The sequence below is a fragment of the Carassius gibelio genome, chromosome A3 (genome assembly GCF_023724105.1).
Source record: "Carassius gibelio isolate Cgi1373 ecotype wild population from Czech Republic chromosome A3, carGib1.2-hapl.c, whole genome shotgun sequence".
Taxonomy (NCBI): domain Eukaryota; kingdom Metazoa; phylum Chordata; class Actinopteri; order Cypriniformes; family Cyprinidae; genus Carassius; species Carassius gibelio.
Window position 1 is genome coordinate 21593250 of NC_068373.1, and position 25399 is coordinate 21618648.

Below are 25399 nucleotides of genomic sequence, written 5' to 3' on the forward strand. Positions count from 1 at the left end.
ATTACTGACTTTTTTTTTTGAGAATGAAAGTTTGTTATCATCGCTTCCAGGTGCACCTTTTAGCGACAGAATGAGCCATCTGAATGCCACCTGACTTCAACAACACACACACACACATATATATATATGGAGGGTAGGCATTCCAGATATATATTCCACCCTGTTCCATTCTGATGTTGGAATGATGCTTTTTGCATATGCAAACACTTCACTTCAATGCCTCTGCCATCTGTTTGCAATCTATGAAATAGAATGCTACTGTGGATATACAAAAATGATTGCAGCAACACTTTGAGGCTCTGCGCTGCTACAATGAACGCCGGGAGAGGCCCCCGAACACAGTATGATTTGCATAAAAAAAAAGATGGCTGTTTATTTTTACATCACAATCGCACCAGTTTCATAAAGGAGATATCTCAGAAGCATCGGCCTGCCATGAACACGCTCATTTACATGCAGTGTTTGTTGTGGTGCAAGAAACAAAACACGCAGACTTTCCTTTAAACAGGCTTAACCACTGTACTTCCGTGACCTTCTTCCACCGCTAGTGATACATTCGCAATTGTGACTGACAAACTGACAAGACAGTGACTAGACTTACACTGACCATAAAGCTGTGGTAGCATGAATACTATGCTGTCACATTAATACCTGAGGACAGACCTGCTAGCTGAAATCGAAGGTGTGTCTCATATTTAGAAATGGTGCCTCCTTTGCTTATTTTCCCAAAATACGCCTGATATTTCCAATGTTTGCAGACAAAAACTTGCTCAGTATCTAAATTTTCAGCCATGGTTTGTCAAATGATATTTAGCTGTTGATATAAAAATGTTATACTCTCATTCCTTTTTGTATGCAGGAAGAGAAAGGGTCAGTGAATGAGGCTTTTATTAGTATTATTATTAGTATTATTCCTGCCAGTGACACATAGGGTCCATTGGGTTGGACTGCAATCAAATGCATGCACTCATTAGCATGTTGTGCTGCTGTGCATATCCGCTTTTGACTTTAAGTGTCATTCAAAAACACGACTATATTTGAGCAATGCATGTCTATGCCTAAAACAAAGAGACGCAACCCAAATTACAAAACAGTGGAATGGTTTACCAACTGGTAATTACTGAAACCACATGGTTGGTAAGCTATTTATTAATATTGCAACTACAAAAGAGTGCATTCCTCTGATGAGAAAATGTTAAATAACTGTTTTAATTAGAAATAAAATACTGTAATAATTTCATTACAAAGCAGTATAAATGTTTTTTTGATTTTGGGTTATTTTTGAGACGTGTAAAGTAGCTGTATATGAAGTATGTATCTGGAAAGTCATCAGTAATTAAAATCCCACTTCCGCATCAGTAATTCGAATCTCACTTCTGTAACAGCTACACATCATGGGGTAACACATTTGCATAATGGCCACCTATGTTCAACACTGGCCGGCCGCGGATAACTTGACCTGCCTTCAAACACTGCAGCTTGTTAGTGTGGTTAACATCATATTGAGAAGAAGCTGCGAAAGTAAATTCATTTTATTTCCACTTCCAAAAGATAAGCTGCAAAGAATCAGTGGTTGAAATATATATATTTCTCCACTGTACTACAGCAGTACAATCTTTTTTTGTCTTCCCAACATTTTACTGATGACTGCTAATATCGGGGAACTCAATGCAGGGTTTCACAAAACGTTTGCTCTTGATAGATAACTCAATACCCAGTGTATTTGGATCAGCTGGCTCCACTGAATCACAACCTATACATATGATAAATAACATGTTTTTATTATCATATTCTATCAAGCTCATATCATTTTTTCCTCAGTTTTTTTTCCCGTTGTTTCATGGATCCCCTCCTTCACCCCGAATTCCTCCTCCTCTTGCTGGAGCAGGAAGGATGATCTCTCGACAGCGGCTCCACCTCGGCTCCTAGCTCCCTCGCTTCCACCGTAAACAATTGATCCATCATCTCCACCAGTCTCCTTTATTCCTCCGGCTTCGCCTTGGTCAGGTGTCGACCCGCCATCGCCTCTGTACTCCTTTACACTGGCTGTGCCTAGTCGCTCTGTCCCACCAGCTCCATTGAGGTCCTTCCTCCTGCCAGCTCCACCTTTGTCCTATGTCGGTCTGGCTCTGTCGCGGATCTCTGGATCTCCGCCTCGGTTGCCAGAGCCCTCGGCTCCACCCTGGCCCCCCTGGATCCTCGACATCCCCCTGGCTTGTTAGTTCTCGGGCTCCTCCTCAACCTGCTCCGCCGCCGTTGGTCGGCCCCCTGGAGTCGGCGGCCATTGACCATGGCTCCTTCCACCGTCGGCTCCACCTTGGGCCGTCATTATGACTGTGGCCTGGGTCCAGCTGGACTCCTCCTGCTCCTAGCTCCTCCTGGCCCCTCCTGTCTCCTCCGTGTCGTCTCTGTCTGCCGCCCCCTCCTGGTGGTCCGTCCTCCACCAGAACCTCCTCCCAAGCTCCCACCTATGCCTCCTCCTGTTGTTGCCAAGAACATTAAGTCCAGACGATGTTGTAATCAAAGAGGAAATTGAGGCTGGCCCTGTGGGGCATTTCTAATGCTTTCTTAACTACTTTTGATTTTTCATCCTCCATTTCAGGCAAACTATCAAAAATAACAATGACACTTCTTGTCAAATCTTGTCAAGAACACGAAAAGGGGCCAGTGTTTGACAGATAAGACGGTTGTGATTTGCCTAATCGAGTGTGTTATCATCTTAAAAGGTTAAATGCCGCTGAACCTATAAAGATTTACTATCAAAAAAGCGAACAGGCAACTTATATTATTCCTCCGTCAAGAGTTGTTACTAGTTGACGCTGCCACCTCCTATCATTTTCAGCTCAAATTACAGGTGACAAGTTATCAAATCTAAAATATTACAAACTAGACATGATCTCTTGGGGGACCTATTTAAGATATAGCCAGTTAAACAAGGTGCTGAGTGTCAGGGATGAAACCCTCATCGGAGCGGCGGAGCTAATTTGAAACTCCTCAAGGAAATCAGATGGTGGAAGTGGAGTGGGAGGTGTGCGGAGAGGATATTCTGGTGGGATGAAGGTGATAATAACAACAAAAATAAATAAAGGTAAACAACATTGGGAAGAAGGCTCAGCTTTAATCATATTTAGTCCCTTGGGTCAGTTTATGGCACAGTAAAGCAGTTTTTGTTTGAATGTAATCTGCCAGCAGGAAGGGTATGGTGAAAATTTATGGAGGTGTTCATTAAATTTTAACGATGCCGTTCTCTGAATAGTCTACATGATGGGGTTCAATCCCACGCCCGCCCCTGATGGTCCTGCTGTTTCTGTCGAACTCTGTCGCGTGGATATGCGTCGATTCTTCAGTTAGCATTCACCTAAAACCTCGGCTTGCTCTCAAGGTGAGATCTGCACAGGAACCTGACTTGCAAATGATGGCTGCAGGTAGAAGTGTTTATCACATAGCTCTGACTGAGCTTGCCATAAATTTGTCCCTGCAGCATCGGTAGCTGCTCATTCAAAACATCCTAGAAGTGTTATTATATTCTGCTGGCCTGAAGGGAGCACTTATACAGAGCTGCTATTTCAGGCTCACAGGTGACCTGTTAATTTACATCAGGGGCAACTTTAGGAAAAGAAAAGAAAAGAAAAGAATAGAAGAAACTCTTGTTAGTCCATTCAAATAATAAGTCATGGATCTTACATTCAGTTCATTCATCACACTGTAAATGGAACGTAAAGCTGAATGCACTGCAATGTGGGATGCCTTACCTGGTATATTATATATTTAATGCACACTGAAAAGGTGTATATTATGCAAATTATTCATAGCATAGCAGTGTTGTGCATCATTCAGAATTTAATGAATTACTATTTAAATCCCAATTACATTTTGAAATTTGAATTAAGGTAGCAAACAGTATGCAAAACTACAATTCCAAATTCCAAAATGTAAGAAAGCTGAACTAAAATGAAATTCAAATAATTCATATATATATATATATATATATATATATATATATATATATATATTAAAAGCCTTTTTCAGATGTTTTAAAGCAAGGTGTAAAAGACCTTCAAATTTCATAGACCCACCTTACAGACAGAAAACAATTGAACGAATGATAAATAGATAGACACAGACAGATAGACAGACAGGCAGACAGACAGACAGTAAGACAGACAGATAGACAGACACACAGACAGACAGACAGACACATAGACAGAAAGATAGACAGATAGATAGATAGATAGATAGATAGATAGATAGATAGACAGACAGACAGACAGACAGACAGACAGACAGACAGATAAACATTTTATGAATTAGCCTTTAGAAGAAAGCATATTAAACCCTCATGTGGTTTGTGAGGGGGGCATAAACAACACATTGACAAATCCTCTATATACATTTTTAATGACCACGTCTGTTATCAACCACACATCCTTATTCTGCGATTTCAATCTTCTATTTCTTTAACTGATCATCTACTGTAAACTAGACTTGCATATTTTGATGGGGACTGATTTGATGATGTAAAAGACAGCTAAACTACAGCTTTGATTATGTTTGTGCACAAACAGGCATTTTGAGAACGAAACCGTGATTGATCACTACATACAGTACAGATGTTGTGTCCAGTATGAATTCAATATCTGCTCACATAACTGTGCAGCACTGCTGCAGTCAGAAAGCAAAGCATCTCCACACTCAAAATTAAAACAATAGGATAAGAGAAGACAAAATATATCATTTAGAAAATATAAACCAACCCCTGGTTCCTGTGTTGGTGTTAATCTCAAGACTATGAGCTTGCCTGCTGTTCACTGCCTACATAAACAGCTCCCTCCAACAGTCAGCCGCATCCTAAACATCATGAACCCTCATAAGTGACTGATGTGAGATGTTCTACGTAGGAAGAGTGCAGACTTAAATGGAGTGATGTGCAGCACAAAAACAGAGCTCTGCATGTACAGAACCTAACAAAGGACTCTAATTAGCACAAAAACACATATACACAAATTACAGGAAAAACCTTACAAAAGCTATTTTCATCTATTATGTTCTGCACAGACCAAAGTTATATGCAAAATTCAGTTTGTTTTGCCGTTTTAAGGATGAATAATTTTCTTACTCAGTATTTTTGTCTTATTTTTCAGTACAAATGCCGTAACATCTTCAAAACAATCTACATAAAACTGAGAATCTAAATGACAAAAGAATGTTTTCAGAGTGAAAACAGTGTAACTTAAAACTAAGAAAAATGTATGTTTTCATTGTGATAGACATGAAAATCAAGACCAAACAGACAGGGCCGTGCACAGACCTTTTGAGGGGCATGTGCTGAAACTGAAAAAGGGCACCCCCCCCTCCCTTTTTTATATCAATTATATATATTCTCTTTTTTAGCTATTCTGTTTGGTTTTATAAGCTTATTTGTATTATTTGGTTAACATGATTATGAATGACATTGAAGAGGGGAAGGTGAGCAATGAGTCAAGTATTTTTGACAAACTTTTTTGAAATATAATTTAAGTAATTATGTCCAACTCAATTCCAGATTATAAGAAACTATAGCCATACCGTTACTATAACATATCCAACATGTATCCGCCTTCCTGGCAAAAATTTGATACTGTGGTGGACCAGGGATGTTGGTCTCTTGAAGGTCTCTTATTCACTACACTTTCCTTAAAATAAGCCAGCAATGAAAAAATTAAAAAATAATAAAAATAGTGTGAAAAGTACAGTTGCAGTGAAAAGCATTTCTGAAGCATCATGTGACACTAAAGAGTACTGAACTGGAGTAATGATGCTGAAAATTCAGCTTTGATCACAAAAATAAATTACATTTTTAAATATATTCAAATAGAAAACAGTTATTTAAAAAAATTGTAAAAAATATTACACAATATTACTGATTTTGCTGTATTTTGGATCAAATAAATGAAGCCTTGGAATGAATCATGAATTACATTCTGCATGATAAAATATAAAGATTTCAGTGATCTTCTGTAATTTTATTTTAGTTACTACTACATTACTGTAGTAAAACCATGTTTTACTACATTTTATACATGTGAGGCCGAGCGGAGAGTATACCATAACATGATTAGCCTAAATGTTAATAAATTAATTGTATCAGCAATCATAAATCAAAGAAGAAATTTCTTAGAAATATGTTATCTAGGTGACGAGGATCACTCGTCGCTGTGTAAGTTCCAGTACGAAACAGCGCGGGGGGCGCACCTGTTATGATTTTCCGATGGTACAAACAAATTATATGTTGTTGTATTACTTATCAATATACAGTTTTTGACCAGCGAATGTGTGCAAATGTGATTTTTTTTTTGTCCGTCATTAAAACGGCGACGGTGCCTGCCGCTGCGGGCATCACATTACATTTTCATCTACAGGTTACAAACTATTTTTTTTAGCTATATAGACGGAGCGCTCAGTTTTTCCTGTGGTAAAATGCATTTGGCCAAAATCGCATTTTATAAAAGATGAAATGCTACTGTATGCACAGGCTATTTAAGTGTTGGATATGTATTGGCTATGACTAGATGGCAAATGTTAGCCCTCTCTCTCAGGCTACTTCCCACCATAGACAGTAAAAGAATGTTTACCCACATTTCTCAGTCAGTCAGTCAGACATCAAATAAATAAAATATGAGCCTTTATAAACATTGTGTTTAGTAGTACTTATTCAAACAACAAGACATTTATTTACCCTTCGCAAAACTTTGTTCAGCTCAGTTGTTGTCTACTGTACTGCGTGTTGATTCAATGAATATAGAGGGGGCGGAGTTATCAGCTTAATGACAGCTTGAGGAACGAATAAGATTTACATAAGCTCGTTTTAAGAACTTTCATTTGCTAAATATTTGTAAAACAGACAGACAGACGTAAAGGGTGACCAATAGCGTTGATAAAAAAAAAAAAAAAAAAAAAAAAAAAAAAAAAACCAAAAAAAGGGCACTTTGGAGTGTAAGGGCAAAAAGGGCATGTGTTCTGCACAGGTTGAGCCCTACCTGTGCACGTGCCTGCAAACAGATAATGTTGGGGAGAGTATTAAAGGTACGAGCTGTAAAGGGACGGCCCTATTGTTGAAAAGGGGGGTGGGGAACAGCAGCTCATTTGCATTTAAAGATACATACACAAAAACAATTTGCTTCTGGTTTTACTTAAAATTGGCATTTTCAAGATTATATAATGAATTATCCATGGGGTATTTTGAGCTGAAACTTCTGGGATCACCTGAAACTTACATTACGTCTTGTAAAAAGGGGCATAATAGGGGCCCTTTAATATATGTAATGCAAAGCTGAATTTTCAGCGTCATTATTCCAGTCTTCAGTGTTAGAAAATTGGTAGAAATCATTCTGATATGCTGATTTGGTCCTGAAGTAACATTCATTATTATCAGTGTTAAAAACAGTTTGCTGCTTAATATTTGTGTGAAAACTGTGATTTTCAGAATTCTTTTATGGATCAAAATGTCCTTAATTTTTTTTTAAATCGTCCTATATATTGTCACTTATAAGTAATCTTGTTTTAAGGATACTACAATATGTTTTACTGGTAAATAGCACAAAAGTACTTAAGAGACATTTTTTGTTTAAGTATTCATTTGATGATGCTTCAGCATAATGTTGCTGTCTAGTACCTACTGTGTCATGCAATTTTATGAATGCACAGCACAAGTTTGCCAAGTTCTATGAAAGCAAGCCTGGAAAGCCACCTGTAGAAATGCATCTCGATTGTGAGACTCATTTTCATTTAACCACACTGATACATCACACAATGGACACATCTCTGCAAAAGTGCCAGCTCTGTTTTAAAATGGCAGATTATTATTTCAGCCAGGAGAAATGAAACAGAACCAAGCACACAGTTGCCTCCAAATGAGATCATTAGTAATGGCAAATAATGACTGAGCTGGTTAGTCTAAGCCTATTTCCTTTCGAATAAATCAAGCAGCTGTGAGAGTTCAAATGCTGCCTTTGCCAGGGAAAACGACAGGTAGACTGAACTCAGATAAATCATCTGTATCAGAGGATCCACATCCACGCGATTATAAGACAATACGATCCAATAAATCCAGCCTCTACTAAAGGGCAGGTGTAAGAATCATTAGGCCCCTCAAGATTTTATTCATTCTAAGTAGTCTGTCAAAATGCAATCCCAAACGATTCTCAAAGATTCTGAATACATGGCTTACTGAAATATTTTCTTATCTTATCCAGTTAAAGAATCTTCATGGATTGATCGTAAATAATTGTAGAAATAATCACACTTACTAAAGCAACATAAACTCCTTAAAATGCCTCTTGAAATCGCGACTCTTGAGGTGATCCTTTACATTGGCCCATTGAAATCACGTCCCACTCTTGTGACTGAACTGTAACAACATGCTCCCGAGTGTTATCAGTTAATCAGCCTTGATCACATGCTCCAAGGTGGCTTATTCAACCAGGCTGAACTTTCTGAAGCCAGGTGTGAAGAATAAGGAGAATGAGGGTGCGACAGCATGGAGCCTGATGGAGACACCACCAATAGGAATCCATGTCAAAAAGCTTTACAGTGTGATGCACAATAATTCATTTATGATCAGGTGGATGATTACCTTTTAGGAAGAAAAAGAAAAGAGGCCTCTGAATATGGAGTTAATGGAATTAATGTGTGAGGTCAGTAACACGGTCACCGTAACACCGGTATGTTGCGAGCATGAGCTCTTGAAGCTCCACACTCTTCTGAGATTGGAGCAGGGTTGCCGGGTTTTGCAACGAAACCCTCCCGCGGACATGAAAAACAACCCGTGGCAACAGTGTTAAAGTAGCCCAATTCTGCTGGAAAAACACAGAATTTGCAACACTGGAAGGAAAGCGGAGTACAAGCTCATTTTCATTTAAAGGGGACATACACATAAACAGAGCGTTTGGCTTATACCCTAAAAGGCAATTTCAAGAAGCTATAAAAAATTATCTGTGGGGGATTCTGAGATAAAACTTTACATACACACTCTGGAGACGTCAGAGAACAATTGAAATTTTGTATTAATGCATTCTATGGCACCTTTAAAAGGCCCATTCACACAAGGGACAATAACTATAACAATAAAGTTTAAATGATCTTTCTAATTTTAAGATAATAAGAGACAATAACAACATAGAGGAACAAAAACTGTTGGAATTACTTTTAAATTTACTGCAGAAAAAATTACTATTGGTGTGGGCGAGAGAATAGCACACTTCACACCCCACCACAACTATAACAATAGCACACCATTTCCAGCTGATGAATGATAAAATCATTGACAGACAGAGTGATCAGGGGTAAATGACAAAACTGCAGTGCATGCTCAGGATAAACAGAACATTATCATGCATTTGGCGTGGATGCTAATAGAGTTATTGTTCTAGGTGTGAATGAGCCTTTAAAAATCCACCCCTGGCCTCTAAATTTATGGCTCAGGTCTGTCTTTAAATGCAAATCCATTTAATTTCTTCACCAATTTTACTGTCTACAAGGCAAAAACTGCATGTACAATCATTTAAAAAGTAATAGCACAAGGAGTATGGTTGAGGTAATGAATGTAGCATAAATGGTACTGGAAATATTCCATTGAATACTTAGGGTTAGGGGTGTGTTCAAATCTCAAACCTTCTGTATGCTCATATGGAGGTTTAGAGTTTTGACACTTGCCCTAGCAAGCTAGAACAGCCAATTACAATAAGACCAAGGTCATGGTTCTTCAGAGGTCATTTTTCTTCACTTAATTCATAGCACTTGCTCTGAGGTGAATGCTGGATAATTTCTGAAAAGCAGGAAATGCCACAAGGGCAGTCTTGACAAATGAATTTTACTCAACGCACATTAAGGACAGTAGAAGCTTTCATCTGCTGTCTGCAAGTGTAACTAAAAAGGGTTTCAGGGGGGCTGCTTCCCACCGGATACTCTTTATTTTCCTGTTTACTTCCTGAGAACGGGAAGAGTAGAATGAGACTTTGGGCATAAATGCCACAGTGCAGTCACATGATGATAGACCCCTTCATCTGGGCTCAACACTATTGTTCCTCAAATATCAGGGGAATTAGCACTTCAAAGGGGAAATTAATTAACTGCTATATTTCAACAGTGCCCAAAAAAAGTATCACCAGCTCCCTAACAAATCACTGGTTCAGACAGAGCTATAGACACTGATACACGCTCATTATGATGAGCACAATTGTAAGTTATCTGTACCGCATTCAAAAATTTGACGCTAATCATATGATGTGATAATCTGAAAACCGAGGCTGTTGAAAAGCAAATGAAGAGAGAACCACGTTAAAGCCTTTTATCGAAGACTAGTTTAAATGCACTCCATTCATCAGGATATTAAATCTTATCATTCATTTGAATTGTTAACTCAGCAATTTCATGTTCCTTCATCTCACATCAAATTGTAGCTCACTGCCATTTCCCAGAGGTCAATGAAGTAACACACAGCCACTGCCAAGATTGTATTAAAGTTATTCTGAATTTTATTATTTGGCTAATTATTTTATGTTATGGCCTATAATTAATAAATTCTGGATATTAAAATGTCAGTTTTCACAAAAATATTAAGCAATACAACTGTTTTCACAGTGAATATTATGAGAAATATTTATTGAGCAGCAAATCAGCAAATTAGAATGATTTCTGAAGGATCATGTGACACCGAAGACTGGTGTAATGATACTAAAAATTCAGTTTTGCATCAAACAAATAAATTACATTTAAAAAAATATTTAAAGGGGGCATCAGATGCCCATTTTACACAATTTGGTATGATTCTTTAGGGTCTTCATGAAATGTCTGTAAGTGGTCGTGTAAAACAGCACCCTTTTCACCTTGTTAAAAACAGCTCTGTTCACAGTGAGCCATTTCGATGCATGTATCTTTAAATGATAATGAGCTCTGCTCACCCTGCTCCTCTTTTCTGTTTTTTTTTTTGTGTGTATTCTGTGTTGCAATAGTTACCATCAAAAACAAAACTAATCCACAGTCCTCAGTAGCTATGATGTCTGGAGAAAATGACTCTTATGATCCATTTTTACATCCAGCTACAAAACACCTGCAGTGCTTACAAGACATTGTTGTCGCTACAGCTGCTCGAGCGTGGAGAAAATTTAAGTTTATGACTTGGTGAGGGCGGAGATATGCTAATACATGTGTCAGTATAGTGGATTTGTGTTTCCTTGTTTTACCCCTGTTAGCCTTATTTGGTCATTCTTGTTTTTGTCCTCATTTGTTTCATTATTAGATCATTAGCTCCAGTTTTTTTTTTTTTTGCTAGATACACCGCGCCCAAATGGAGGAACAGTCAATGTTTATCTTAATGGCTCAGGTGATTCCAGACCTAATCTTCTTTGTGAGGGCATTTGTGCCACTCGCCCTCGCCAACTCCCTTGAGGGGGAAACCCTCGCAATGCTGCTCCTCTGCTGGCTGTTCCCATGTCAAGTCAGTCCGCAGTTAATATGGCAAGCCATCTGAACATTAATATGGCAAGCCAGCCAACTGTTCATGTGTCCCCAGTGCCCGCTCCTTGTTAGCGCCTTCCAGAGCGCCCTCAAGTGTCAACTCCAGCCCCAGAGCTTGCTTCAGTGTTGGCTCCAGCCCTAAAACTCACTCCAGTGCCAGCTCCTCTAAAGGGCTTTACTGTGCCTGCTCCTCCAGAGAGCCCTCCAGTGCCAGCACCACATAAGCACTTTCCTGATCCCCAGCTCAGCCCAGGAAGGGCTCCTTTTCCAGAGTATAGCCCATGGAGGGCTCTTGATCCTGTCACAAGCCATCGTACCAGCCTGCTTTAAATCAACCATTATCATTCCCATCCCTATGAAGCCTGCTGCAGACAGTTTATTTGACTACAGACCAATTGCACTTACATCTGCTGCTGCAAAGTGTCTAGAGAGACTGTTTTTGAGGCACATTAAGTCGTGGGGAAGTCGTGGCCTAATGGTTAGAGCGTCGGACTCCCAATCGAAGGGTTGTGGGTTCTAGTCTCGGGCCGGATGGAATTGTGGGTGGGGGTAGTGCATGTACAGTTCTCTCTCCACCTTCAATACCACGACTTAGGTGCCCTTGAGCAAGGCATCGAACCCCCAACTGCTCCCCAGGCGCCGCAGCATAAATGGCTGCCCACTGCTCCGGGTGTGTGCTCACAGTGTGTGTGTGTGTGTGTGTGTGTGTGTGTGTGTGTTCACTGCTCTGTGTGTGTGCATTTCGGATGGGTTAAAATGCAGAGCACAAATTCTGAGTGTGGGTCACCATACTTGGCTGAATGTCACTTCACTCACTCACTCACTTAAAGCCAGCCTGCCTCCCACTTTGACCCCTACCAATTTTCTTATAGGGCCAACAGGTCTACAGAGGATGTCATCCTCAGGTCTACAGAGGATGACATTGCTACAGCACTCCCCAAAGCTCTAGAGCACCTGGAACACAGAGGTACATACGTCTGGATGCTCTTCATCGATTAAAGTTCTGCGTTCAATAGCATTACACTGGACATTCTTATCAAAAAACTCCTTCTTCTGGGCTTTTCTACTCACCTTTGTACCTGGATTGTGGACTCTTTCACAATCCGCCCTCAGTGTGTTAAGGCTGGTTCACACGGCAGGATAATTAGGCCTGGGAATGCTCGGGAGTCAAATCGGTTCGTGTGTGATGTGTTGATATTGCCGCGTGGCTGCACACCACACACTGAACGACCAAAACTGTTAGACCCCTGATTTTTTATCACCGTGTGTGGGGTCTCTCAGGTTTGGAAAATCGGCCGACAATTTTAAAATCGTCCCGTGTGAACCAGGCCCTAAGCTTGGCCTTCACCGTTCCTCCACTCTCACTCTCAGCACCGGTTCACCACAGGGATGTATGCTGAGCCCACTACTATATTGCCTTTATACCCATGACTGCACCTCCACTCACTCCTCCAATCACATTATAATATTTGCTGATGACACAACAGTGATTGGACTCATATCTGGACGTGATGAATCTACCTATCGTGACAAGGTCAGGAAATTGATGTTGTGGTGCTCTAAAAACAACCTGGTGTTAAACACAAGAAAAACTAAAGAACTCATCCTGGACTTCAGGAAAGAGTCCAGAGTTTGACATTCCTGGGAATCTATTTATCTGACAGTCTCTCCTGGTCCACAAATACAATAGCAGGTGTTAAAAAAACAGAAGGGAGTCCTGAGGGACCTCCAGAGCACCCGTCCTCCCTCCTCCTTGGATGTTATGTGGCATGAGGACATGCCTTCCGGAAGTGGGCGTCATGTCAGTGTTGTGGACTTGTGTTTCCTTGTTTTACCGCTGTTGCCCTTATATGGTCCTTCCTGTTCCTGTCCTCATTGTTTTATTATTAGATTATTTGAGTGTTATTCATTATCTCCTTAGTCCTTCTATTTAAGCCCTATGTGTCCCTGTCTCTAGCGTTTGCTGTTATATGTCTTTTAGTCTCCTCCACACTGTGTTATAGCCCATGTATGTACGCCCTTTTGAGTTATTAAAGTCTGTTTCAAGTCCTACCAGCGTATCCTCATCTCCCCATTCCTGCATAACATTACAGTCTGTCAGTGGTTGTGGGAGAGGCCACAGCTTAGGTTTTTTGAGGATTAAAAAAAAAAAGGAGTGAATGGGTTTTTATCATTGTAGGGTGGTTGTTCACACACGGCTAAGACACATTTATATGCAATTTTAAATGAAAAAAACGTTATTTTAAATTGTAATACTATTTCAATTTTTTGTGTGTTTTTACTGTATTTTTTATCAAATAAACCCAGCTTTGGAAAGCATAAAATACTTATTTCAAAAGCTTTGAAACAATTTTACTGACCTTTAAGTTTTGATAATATTTATGTTATTTATATAATAATATCTGATAATCTAAACATTTGTAAATGAATGGATTCTGCTCCCTTATTAAGGAACATATTAACATATCTGGCCTTGTCGTCAGTCATTTGGTTAAGATCCTTTAATAATTTGCAGTTCATCTTCGCTTTTGCCTAAAATTAGAAGTCTCTCTTCCCCTCTTGCATTAACCACAAGCAGGCTTGATGATGCACTAAAGCAATAGTGAAGAGCTAATTGGCTTGAAAGGGTACTCGGATAATGACTGGTTATTTCTGCTGCAGGCTAATTTAATTTCTACTCCCTGTCACCTTTTAGGCCATATTTCGGATAGAAGCAAATTATACTATGCCAGTGGAACATCCATTTCAATTGTTCTGAACTGACAAGGGGAGCCTATATGCTGTTAGTAACTGTTTTAACATTACATGGATAAGAGTTATGCACATTAGTAGGTAAATTGAATAAGACAATTTACAAACAATTTATTTGATCAAATCAGTTCTAACTTTCATAGTAAACACATTTTTGAGAAGGCTCAGCCATTTCTGCCTCTTTTGACGGATCATCACTGGCTATGTATGCATGAATGGGACATGCACATTAGTATTGTGAAAGCTAGCAACGCTCAGTAGCACCTGCCAAAGCAGCTACGACAATAGCAAGCAAACAATGTTCAGCTAGTGTGTCACTGGAACAAACAGATTCTGTGTGTTATTCCACGGATGCCCTTCCTCTCTGATAAATGCTCTGCATTAAATGGCCCCCTGGGGGAATGGAAATTACAGGTGCCTCGCATCCGCATGCCAGCCTGCAGGTGCTTCTGAAGCGAGCGTGTTCAACTGTGCCTACAACACGTGGGCAAAAACAAAAGAGGGAGCGGACAAGCTGAAGGCCATAACTCCCACGTCTGGTCGATAGTTCTGTCTGGGTTACATCAGTGGCTGCCCATGTGACATAAGCTTCAGGGTAATAGAAATGATCTAGTGAGATTCGTCCCCCCTCAACTTACCTGCCACATTCAGGTAAATGGATGGGCTTGTCTTATTTTCTCCATTCTTCTCATTAACAGCTCGGACATAGTATCTTCCAGCATCTCCCGCACTCGTGGCAAGCACCACTAGCTGGTTCTCCAACGTTATGGCTCTGTGGAGAGTAACAAGGCAAATGAAATACAGCTGTGTTAAACCATTATTGACAATTAGTCTGGTTTCCTAACAAATGCCACTATCGCAATTGAGTGACATTACTTTAATTAGTGCTTAACTGATGTTTATTGGGTTCCATAAAACTAGCTTACGCCCTGGGTTTGACTGAGACAAGTCTGGCGTGGAGAAATTTCATGGGGCCCTGAGCATTTTCAATGTACCTGATCACTCATTCTGACACAAGCTGAGAATCAATAAGCGATAAGGGTCATTACGGACAGAAATACCGCTGTGGGTGAGAATAAACCTATAGGCTACTATCTAAGTGAGGGAGCTGTTTATTGAGACCCTGACTTGGCTCACACTGAAAGTGTGAAAAAGGAAAAGTTCACTGAAAAAGTCCAGAAAGGACCATAGAAGTCTCATGAAGATTCTATAAAAACATGACAAATATGACAAATCAAAAACAAACATTTTGGTCACAGTTTAGTTTGTGGACCAGTTTTCACTAATAAACTATAACCTTTGCCTCAATAAACAACTAATTTGCTAATTAATAGTTAGTAAGGTAGTTGTTAAGTTTAGTTATGGGGATCTAAAATTGGGTCATGCAGCATAAGGCATTAATATGTGATTTAGAACTACTGATAAACAGCCAATGCTAGGAATATGCATGCTAATAAGAGAACAGATCCTTAAAATTAAGTATTACTTCTGTTTTCAACTGGTATAATAATGAGAAATGTTTCAAAAAATTCACCAAATCAAAGGCTCATGTGATACTGAAGATCAGAAAAATGGATTGGAAAATTTTGCATTGCCATACCAGGAAGAAACTACATTTTAGAATGCATCAAAATACAAAACAGTTATTTAAATTGTAATAATAGTTCACAATATTACTGATTTTTCACATTTTGAACAGTAGTATGTTTATATACACACACACACACACACACACACACACACACACACACACACACACACACACACACACAAACTGTATAATGTATTTAATAATTGAAAATATTCTTTTGAGTTGCCTCTTTTCAAAGAGGCAACTGATGAACCATTTCACATAAACTCAGGGAAAGGTCTTAGTGTATTACAACATAAATTTTGGCCTTTTACAAATCTTTTATCGATATTTTGTGACCTTATGGATCCCTGAAAGCTCCTTGCCCCAATAACTGTAGAGAAAAAGACAAAACAGTATTTTCTTTATAATATTTTCTTTGGTGTTCCACAGAAAAAAAGAAAGTCATACAGGCTTTGAATGACAGGAGGGTGAGTAAGTGATAGCAAATTTTTCATTTTTAAGTGAACCATACATTTAAAAAGGGTCTATCTCATTCAGACACTTGTAGACTGAAGTCAGAGCCACTGCTATCGCACTTATGATTAATCAGAACACGTCATACTTCATCCATCAATCCAAAGTTTGCAGGAAAGACATTAAGTGACAGATGTGTGTCACTGTCGTTTTTTTCAGGTGCCAGTTTCCCTGTGCCTCTTTAAGGCAAAATTACCCTCTCAAACCAGCAGAGAACATGGCGCTTTGATAACTCACGACTCCACGTAGGCTGGATGGAATTGTTTTCTATTCATTTCTTTAGATGAAAGCAGGTACAGATTGCATATCTCCAGCCCTGACTCCTCCTCCTCCTCATGCATAGTCTTTCTCCTCCCACGTTCCTTGATTAATTGATGACATCCTCAATTACACATCACTGCAGTCTAAGAGATTTTTTCTGCTCAGGCGTGACCACCATGAAGAAGCCATTGAGAGGCTGAGCATGACTCGTGGATGCTTTGAAACTTATGATTAGTTTTTTTGTCTCCGCGGGACCTGTTGTGTCTTCCTACACGCCGCGAGTATAAGTGCTGCAGTCATTACCTATTTCCAAGACAGATCCCGACAAAAGATTGTCAAATCGGAGAGATGTTTGTACATAGACAAGTAAATAAAAATGTAATGCTGCAGAATTGGAACAAGAGGGCTGCTGGTGCTTCCACGGCGTGCAATGTTGACATGTAATTAGAACAAGCTTCAGTCCTGCTTAGTCCTCTTTTGCAGTTTCATGATTAAGAGCCGATTAACATAAAGAGATCCATCAAAAGTTGGTGCTTTGTTGGGGAAGGGGTTCTGCGAGGGAAGGAGATTGGCGGCCGCTGATAAGGATGCATTACATCACTGTCTCTAGACTCTGCACCGGCCTGGGCTGCATCTGGGAAATAAAGGCACCCTTCACAGATGTCAGTGGCGGGTTTGAAAGGTCAGAGCGATCTGACTTGATGGACTTTTAATTATTAAATCTGCATTGGCTGAAACAGCTTGGCAAGCATCAGAGGCTCCGAACTGATGTGTACATTAACAGCTCACCTTCATGATGATTTAAGAGCCTAATAGCAGCATGTGTGATCTTGTGTAACGCTGCCAGCGGAGAAAGCCAGGGCCCGAGCGTTTACCTGGTTTATGCTGTGAGCAGAATTGATGTGACCGGTGTATAAAGTGATTTTATGATTAGTCCAGCTAGTTTGAAATCTATTACAATTGTCTAGATGAATGACCCCCGCTCATGGTTTGGTAAACAAAGCATAGTGGGAAAGATAATGGGAATGCTTGTTTCTGATCCCTAAGGTCTCTTTGATATCAGCCCGCAATGTATCTAAAAGGCAGGTTAGGAGCCATGTGAAATGTTATTCCACTTAGGAAAGGTGCCGGAAAGCCCAGGTAATCTAAACATTCAAAGAGGATGGCTATTTCGATTTGTTGAAAATGCTGTGCATCCACCAGGCTAGAAAGTACCAATTTAACCGGCCACCCATTTCCAATATGGGAGAATCAAATCTAAAGATCAATTTGCTGAGATTGGCTCTGACGATCATGCTTAATACTTTTAATCATCTCTATTTTGAAAACTAAAAGAAAAATGGCGTTTTTTATATTGTTTACCTGCCATTTCAGTAGGACGTGTGTGTGTGCATGTGTTCACATTAAAAACCATCTGAAATGAAACAAAATGTGTACAAGTTGGTAAGGGGACAGAACCTAATTCTCTCGGGCACTGGACAGACGGCTAGAAAGATATTCCATTAATCAACATGGCAAGAACCGGCTTTCAGAAAGACGGTTTAGAGAATATTTGTTTTCATTTACTGCCATAAATTACGCTCTCAAAATAGGCTTACCAGGCTGAGATGTATGACAAAGTAATTAAAATGTCAGCAACTCATGTTGTGCTCCTAGTTCCTGGGAGCCCAGCTGCGTGGCTCTGATGTTACGTTTTGATTTATGATGCTCTCGGACCTTGGAAAACTTTCTCCCGCCCACATCTGAGGACAGAAAAGCTTACCGCATTGACACCCAGGGAGCAGGCAGAGAGACACAAACACTGCTGCCCTGAAGCGGTGTGACCCGGAATTATGTTGGAATTACGGAATATGTTGTCCGTGCGGTGTGTGCCTCTAAGTGATGCCACAAAAGAAGAGATCAAAGTCTATCTGAAAGTAAAAAAAATTCAGGCAAACTATCGTGCCAGAAAATATTCTGTGGGTCTGAGCAAAAAAGATAAGTGCAAATGTCTGTTTATGTGAGACTATAAAGCAGTCAAAGAACTTGGGAAAGTAGCTTCAGGGCCATACAGGAGGCCATAGAGAGTGACACTAAGTCTCCTTTTCCCATTTAGCTCCAGAATCAAACAAATAAATGCTCAAAGTGAATGAAATCAGGTCATGGCAACCTTCTTGTTTCAGGCTCAGATGCCTAAGGTGGTCTGCGGGCACGAGTCAAGCCTTTTCCCCAGCCGTGCTCTGAGTGTCTCAGAACCACGTACAAAGTACAGATGAAGCATAGACTCTCTGAAAGCTGCTTAACCAGAAGCCCAGACCTCCCTGTTTTCTCTCTATGGACTAAAACTAAAAGAATAAAAGAGAGAACATCACAAAACCTCCGTCCCTTCAACCTGACCCCTCACAACAGTACAAACTGTCTGCTTCCGAATTCTGCTGCCTACCAACTTTTATACTGTAGAAAGAGTTCAGTGTGAAATTCTAAAGGGACAGTAAACTAAATGACAAAAGAAGAGACATGATGAGACGAGACTAGTTGATATGAGGTGCAAAGAGATTAGTCGAAACAACAGCTCTATAGCAACATGTTGAGATGAGAAGAGACAAGAAGAGACATGAAGAAACAAGAAAAAACACGAGGAGATGAGATAAGACAGAATAGAGGGGAGGGGACAAAATGAAAAAAAAATAATAATAAAAGAAGAGGAGATTGAGAGATTGAGATTGAAATGAGCTGAGCTGAGCACTGATGGTCTGTTCTCCTCTCTCTCTTTCTTCCATTGCTATGTATCACAGCACACTGAGACACTTTCACACAGACACGGTGGAGCTGAGCCGGAGCCCGGATGATCAATGGTGTAAATGCAATGACAGCAGAAAATCTCTCTGCCAGACCATATCCAGGCCAAAGTTCTAACTGTTCTAAGCGTCTGCTTTCTTAATAGCATCAGTCCGCTGCAGTCACCTCTCTGTGATGAATGTGCTGGCCACCTGTAGGCTGAGATGTACAAGTGAAGATAACCATGCTGTCTCATCCGTCCCGTAGCCCAATTTAACCCTATGACCATGGCAATCATGACTAATGGCCTTTCAAAACCCAAACTTAACCGTCCCCGTTGGTCTGTGCTGTGTTGGTCAGAACCACATTACGCTTGCATTGTACTCCTGGAAATACAATATACATAATCAACAGCAGTTCACTTCCAGCTGTAGTAACATGAACTACTGTACATGTCATACTGCAGTTCAGTATGACTGCAGTTCATACACCAATTTCTAAATCTATCTATCTGTCTACCAATCTATCGCTCTCTTGATCTGTAAGAACTAAAAACCTCCAAACTTTTAGGCTTTTTTTACTTTAAGCCAACATTCAAAGTTTATCTTTTTAGGTGAAAATGTATGTTTCTTGAAATTACATTTAAATTATATGTTCTAATATTTAAATTTTAATTAATATTAAATATTTATATTAAATATTAATTATACTGTAATATTGTATTGTATAATATTGATTGGTTGATTATACTAATCAAATGTAAATCTGTATCAAAACCTTTAATGGCTATATATGAACAATCGTTTGAAGCATGTAGTTTTAAATAATATGTTTTATAAGCAGTAAAATAAGCACGTATTTGACCGAAATTCCAGAATTGTCAGCAAACTGCGTATGTAGCATGGTGAATGTTTATATGATTGTCAACTAATGGGATGCTACATTTTTTTTCTTTCCAACAAAAAAGCAGTTGAATATGACAAGTTTGTAATCATGACTTAACAATTGGGAAAAGGGAAATTTCCGATAGGATGTGAAGGCAGCAGAAGTAATGGTGATGGGCATTCCGTTACTGACATGCACTGCATGCAGTAGACCAATCACAACAGACTGGGTCATCAGACCAATCACCACAGTTTAGCATTACTGTTACAAAGGAGGGGTTTGGAAAAATGAATCGTTGAGCGAACCATTTGGGAGTCGTTGAGCAAAAAAGGAAAAAAAAAAATAAATGCATGTAATAAGACCTTGCATGCGTTTAACCTGTTGTTGGGGACTCTCAAAACCAAAATATGAACCTTTCATAACCCATAATAGAGGCACTTTAATATATCAAGTGCAAAAAGACACTATTAAAAATGTCATTGCTTTGAATGTTCCAATGGATATTAACAAATCTTCATGGCCACATATTATTTTTGACAATTTGCAGGTTTTCAAGCAGCATAAAACTATGCAGCATCATAATAGGAGTGTTTCCAGTGTTGTTTCAGTCTGTTTGACTAAAAGTTTGTAAAGTTTAATCTTTGTATATACAAAAGTGCAATGCTGAAAAAGACAAGTGATAACAATGAGAGGAATCTTTCATGCATTCAAAAACGTTTCTTACGTAACAAGTCAGCAATACATAATCAACTTTAAAAGTATATTTAATTTATTATTGATATATTGTGTATATTTGTCTTCGTTTAAACTCACATATGATATCATAAAGTGTGTGTGAGATATTGGTAGTATTTCTAAATCAGTGTGTGTAAAGAATCTCGGCCGAGACAGTTTAAAATTCAAAGCTTGTATGTTTTTGGCAGGAGCACATTAATGCTCACAAAATCTAACTATTTAAGTGATGTTTTGCATGAATATGCTTTTGTTTCATTGTGAAGCATTACCTGATTTGCTTCTCCACCTCCCTGCTAGGTTCGAACAAACACCATTCATAATGTCTAAGTAAAAGCTGTCTTTTCAACGGCTGCTATAATAAAAAAACAGTTATTTTTTTAAATAGCTGGATAAAGATAAATAGAAGATAAATCTAAACATCTCCCTAATCCTTATCTGAGGCGAGCCGAGCTGAGCCGCCAAGCTGAGCTGAGGGATCTCCTTTGGTTTCCTTCAATGAAATATTCAGGTTCACATCAATACAGACAATCAAATATATACGAGTCTGAAGGGATATTTCCGTCAGGTTCAGAGAATGGTGAAAAGAGGTCCAAACAAGATAGTTTCTCACTTTAAATATTGAAGACTATGGTAACTTTACAGGGTAAAGCTCTCACCGAAACCCCAACCTCTTCAAACCCGCATCTAAAAAGTACTGCTTAAAATACCATTCAACAAAGCAATCGAATGCACTGCATCCGTACACAACTTTCAAGTCACATCAAATGGGTTTTCTGTGCCTCTCGCAGCGCCAAACACAGTAGACCACATAACTCCAGGGTTTGAACTATCTCAAGAAAGCTAACTTTTAATGCATAGGCTTTTTATTCCACCCCCATAGAAATGAAATAAATAGCCTCCTTTACTGGATCAAAAACAGCCAAGTCTTTTTCATTAGCTGCATTGCATACCGAACACCTGAGCTAAGGAGAAGAACTATGAGAGATAAATAAACACTGCTGCACCCATGTGGGCCTTCACTTCCTTTCATTCTCTTTGTTCCACACTATTCTACTAAATAATAGAGCCCTGGCATGTACTGGGGGCTTGACAGTACCAAACACAAGATTAAAACAATTTTTACCTTTGTGCTGAGAGAAAGAGAGAGAATAAATAAATGAACCAATACATTTGGGGAGAATTGAAGTCGGGGCATGACAGATGATGTTTTGTTGAATCATTCAAGAGAACTTGAGGAAATGAGGTGTTCCTGTAGCTCAAAGGTGTCCAATCCTGGTCCTGGAGGACACGTTCCTGTGCAATTTAGTTCCAACCCTAAGTAAGCACACCTGAACCAGCTAATTAAGTATTGAGGATTGGGATAAGATGGGCTGCATACAGTGATAAACAGTATGTGACTGGAGTTGTACATACAAGTATACAGTATACATAAAACGTAAAAACTACCTTGATGACCTAATACTTACAGCAAGATGCTGTAAGTGTGCATCCAGTGGACACTTTTCTATCCCATGATGCCTCGGAGAGGACTTGTGAATGGCATGGATGATGCTCTTATGTCACATGACAATGACAACATGATGATTGCAGTACGTCCAGGTTACATTTACACTGCACACATTCATACTACATAGAACATACTTTTTAAATGGTCGCAAAGAAAGTACCTTCAAAAGAGTTTTAAAAAAGCATAGTATGTGATTTCCACTAAATCTAAACACATTGAGATTTATGCAATCTAACAACACAGACATGCAATCTAAACAGATTTGAGGTTAAATTGTGTATTTTTGCTGTCATTGGATATCAGTGATCTGTTTATTTGTCAATGAAAACATTTTTATATCTCTATGTGGAAACAATTCATTTAGATTTCTAGGGATTTTTTATTTTTATTCCTTAAATCCCTTGACTTGTGTTTAATTTTTTAATTCATGGAATTCCATTAATTCCATTATTCATTGTTGCCTACAGACTAATTCAGCTGAACCATTAAATCTAAATTTAGAGTTTGTTGTTGTTCTTTTGCATTAATAAACATAGGTTAACAGATGAATCTTCTGCACAATCTGACTTTGCTGCAGCCTGGAATTGAACTACTGGTTTCGTCTGGTCAGAGGAGAACTGGCCCCACAACTGAGCCTGGTTTCTCCCAAGGTTTTTTTCTCCATTCTGTCACCGATGGAGTTTCGGTTCCTTGCCGCTGTCGCCTCTGGCTTGCTTAGTTGGGGTCACTTCATTTACAGCGATATCATTGACTTGATTGCAAATAAAAACAGACACTATTTAAACTGAACAGAGATGACATAACTGAATTCAATGATGAACTGCCTTTAACTATCATTTTGCATTATTGACACACTGTTCTCCTAATGAATGTTGTTCAGTGCTTTGACGCAATGTATTTTGTTTAAAGAGCTATATAAATAAAGGTGATTGATTGATTGATTGATTGATTATAAAATATAAAATTAATATAATTATTATAACAAAATTGTCAAAACGCCCACAAAACAATTAATTTATTTCTCTACTTAACGATAATAAATAAATAAATAGAAATGACATAGAGTCATCCTACCCCAGTGGGGATCCTTTGATGTTTTTCCATTTTGTGCATTAACACAAAATCAGCAAATACATCCATTTATTTCCCTTAATAGTAATATACTGTATGATGCATCATCATCATGTACATGCTAATCTAATTTGTCAACTTGGTTTAGAAGTAAATGCACAGTTTTTTAACTTATTAGAAAGTGTTTTGGAGCAGGTTGAAGTGTAGAATCAGATATCCTTACTGAATCTCAGCTGGTAGCGCATGGGACGACAAGGTCATGGGTTCAGTTCTCAGACAATGAATGGCCTAAAAATGAATGCAATTTTGGTAAATTTAGGCTAGAACAAAACCATCTCTCCTTTCTGTACAAACACATTGGGTCAAACCTGTAGTAGGTATCCTGCAGCCTCCACAGCAACCTCACCCAAGAAAAAGCCTTCTGTACAGTCCCTCATGCATCTTTCTTTCTGCTTTGCAGGGCCTGTAGTAGCTGCACAGCACCATTATAGCTACAAGCACTGAAATATGAACTGAAATAGTGCTGGAGGAAAATTGTACAAGTTCACTGGGAAGGCAGCTATAAGAGCTTCTTTAAAGGAAGAAAGGAAGGGACGGGCCTGTCTTCTGCATTTGACGGTAGAAGCAAGTATTGCTGTCAATCAAACTAAACAAACCCAAAAAGTCCTGGTGAATGCAAAAAGTATAGATCTGATCTTGTTTTCTTTCCTCAGCTACATTTTAGGGCATTTTTGCAACATAGTGGACAGACTGATCGGGACAGCCGTGACTTTGGGTCCTGAGACTGTCAGCTTTGAGATGCAGACAGAGTGACAGTAGTACAAAGGCAGGGAGGCATCTTTGTTGTGTCAGAGTTCGCAACAACACTGTGACTAAATAATGAGACGAGACGTGCCTCATCAGAAATGTGAAGGCTGTGTTGTTGTGAGACTTTGCACAAGAAGAAAAGATAGTATGCACTATTCTCTTTGATGAACAAGGTTTTTGGAGTGCTTGCCCTCTGGTCTCCTGATGCCACTTTAGCTTTCTGTGGGTGATATATGTGGATCCCAGCGGCCTCAACCATGTCAACCAGCTCCCTTGCGATGTTTTTTCAAGCCCTTTAAAACTTCTGAAGCAGGAGGCTAGAAAGAAACCAGTGCAACAACAGTTTTAATGTTGTAATACTCTGCAAGATTAAGCACTCTTCACCATTGTGAGATTCCTAAAGCAGATGAGCCTTTCAGCCTGACACATGAAGGGAAATGGAAGAATTCGGCATTATATGAAAATCATACAATTTAGAAAAAGAATTATATTCATCATTAATAATTATACCAAAAAGGGGTGTAGGATTTACTTAGAAACAAGTAAAACAATGAATTAAACATGCAATTTTGAAGTAGAAAGACTGAATTTTTTTATTCCTGTAAAATTTTTTAATAATCTTTATAATAAACTTTTTTTTTTTTACAGTTTACGAATGTAGATAGATAGATAGATAGAGATTTATAATAAATTAAATTAATCTTGTGCAAGACAATAATATTTAATTATTAAAAAATAACTGACCAACTTTAAAATACTAAGGACAGCTTAATCAAAAAAGACGAGCAAGCACATAAATAAATAGATAAATACGGTGTACTTATTTAAGTGAAATTTTAAGTAAATATTTAAAGATTTCCACATTTCTATTAATTGATTTTGATTTACAAACAAGGAAACAGGTGATCTGCTGTTACACAATATACATTTTAAAAAACTAATTTCCTTGGAGTCACCCAATGCAAACTGTTCTTGTTAAAGGAATTAATGGGGTTGCTAGGCAACCAAGTTTGCCGGCAGGTCCC

At 39.0% G+C, this 25399-nt stretch overlaps 1 protein-coding gene across 4 annotated transcripts in view; it reads right to left on the bottom strand.

The window, feature by feature from the left end:
• Positions 1 to 25399, bottom strand: part of LOC127952125 (protein sidekick-1) — a 266678-nt gene that overhangs the window by 102902 nt on the left and 138377 nt on the right. For all 4 annotated transcript variants that reach the window (XM_052550449.1, XM_052550443.1, XM_052550437.1 and 1 more), the window contains exon 5: positions 14883 to 15016. In XM_052550449.1, the coding sequence (XP_052406409.1) occupies positions 14883 to 15016 (134 nt within the window). The remainder of the gene's footprint in view (positions 1 to 14882; positions 15017 to 25399) is intronic.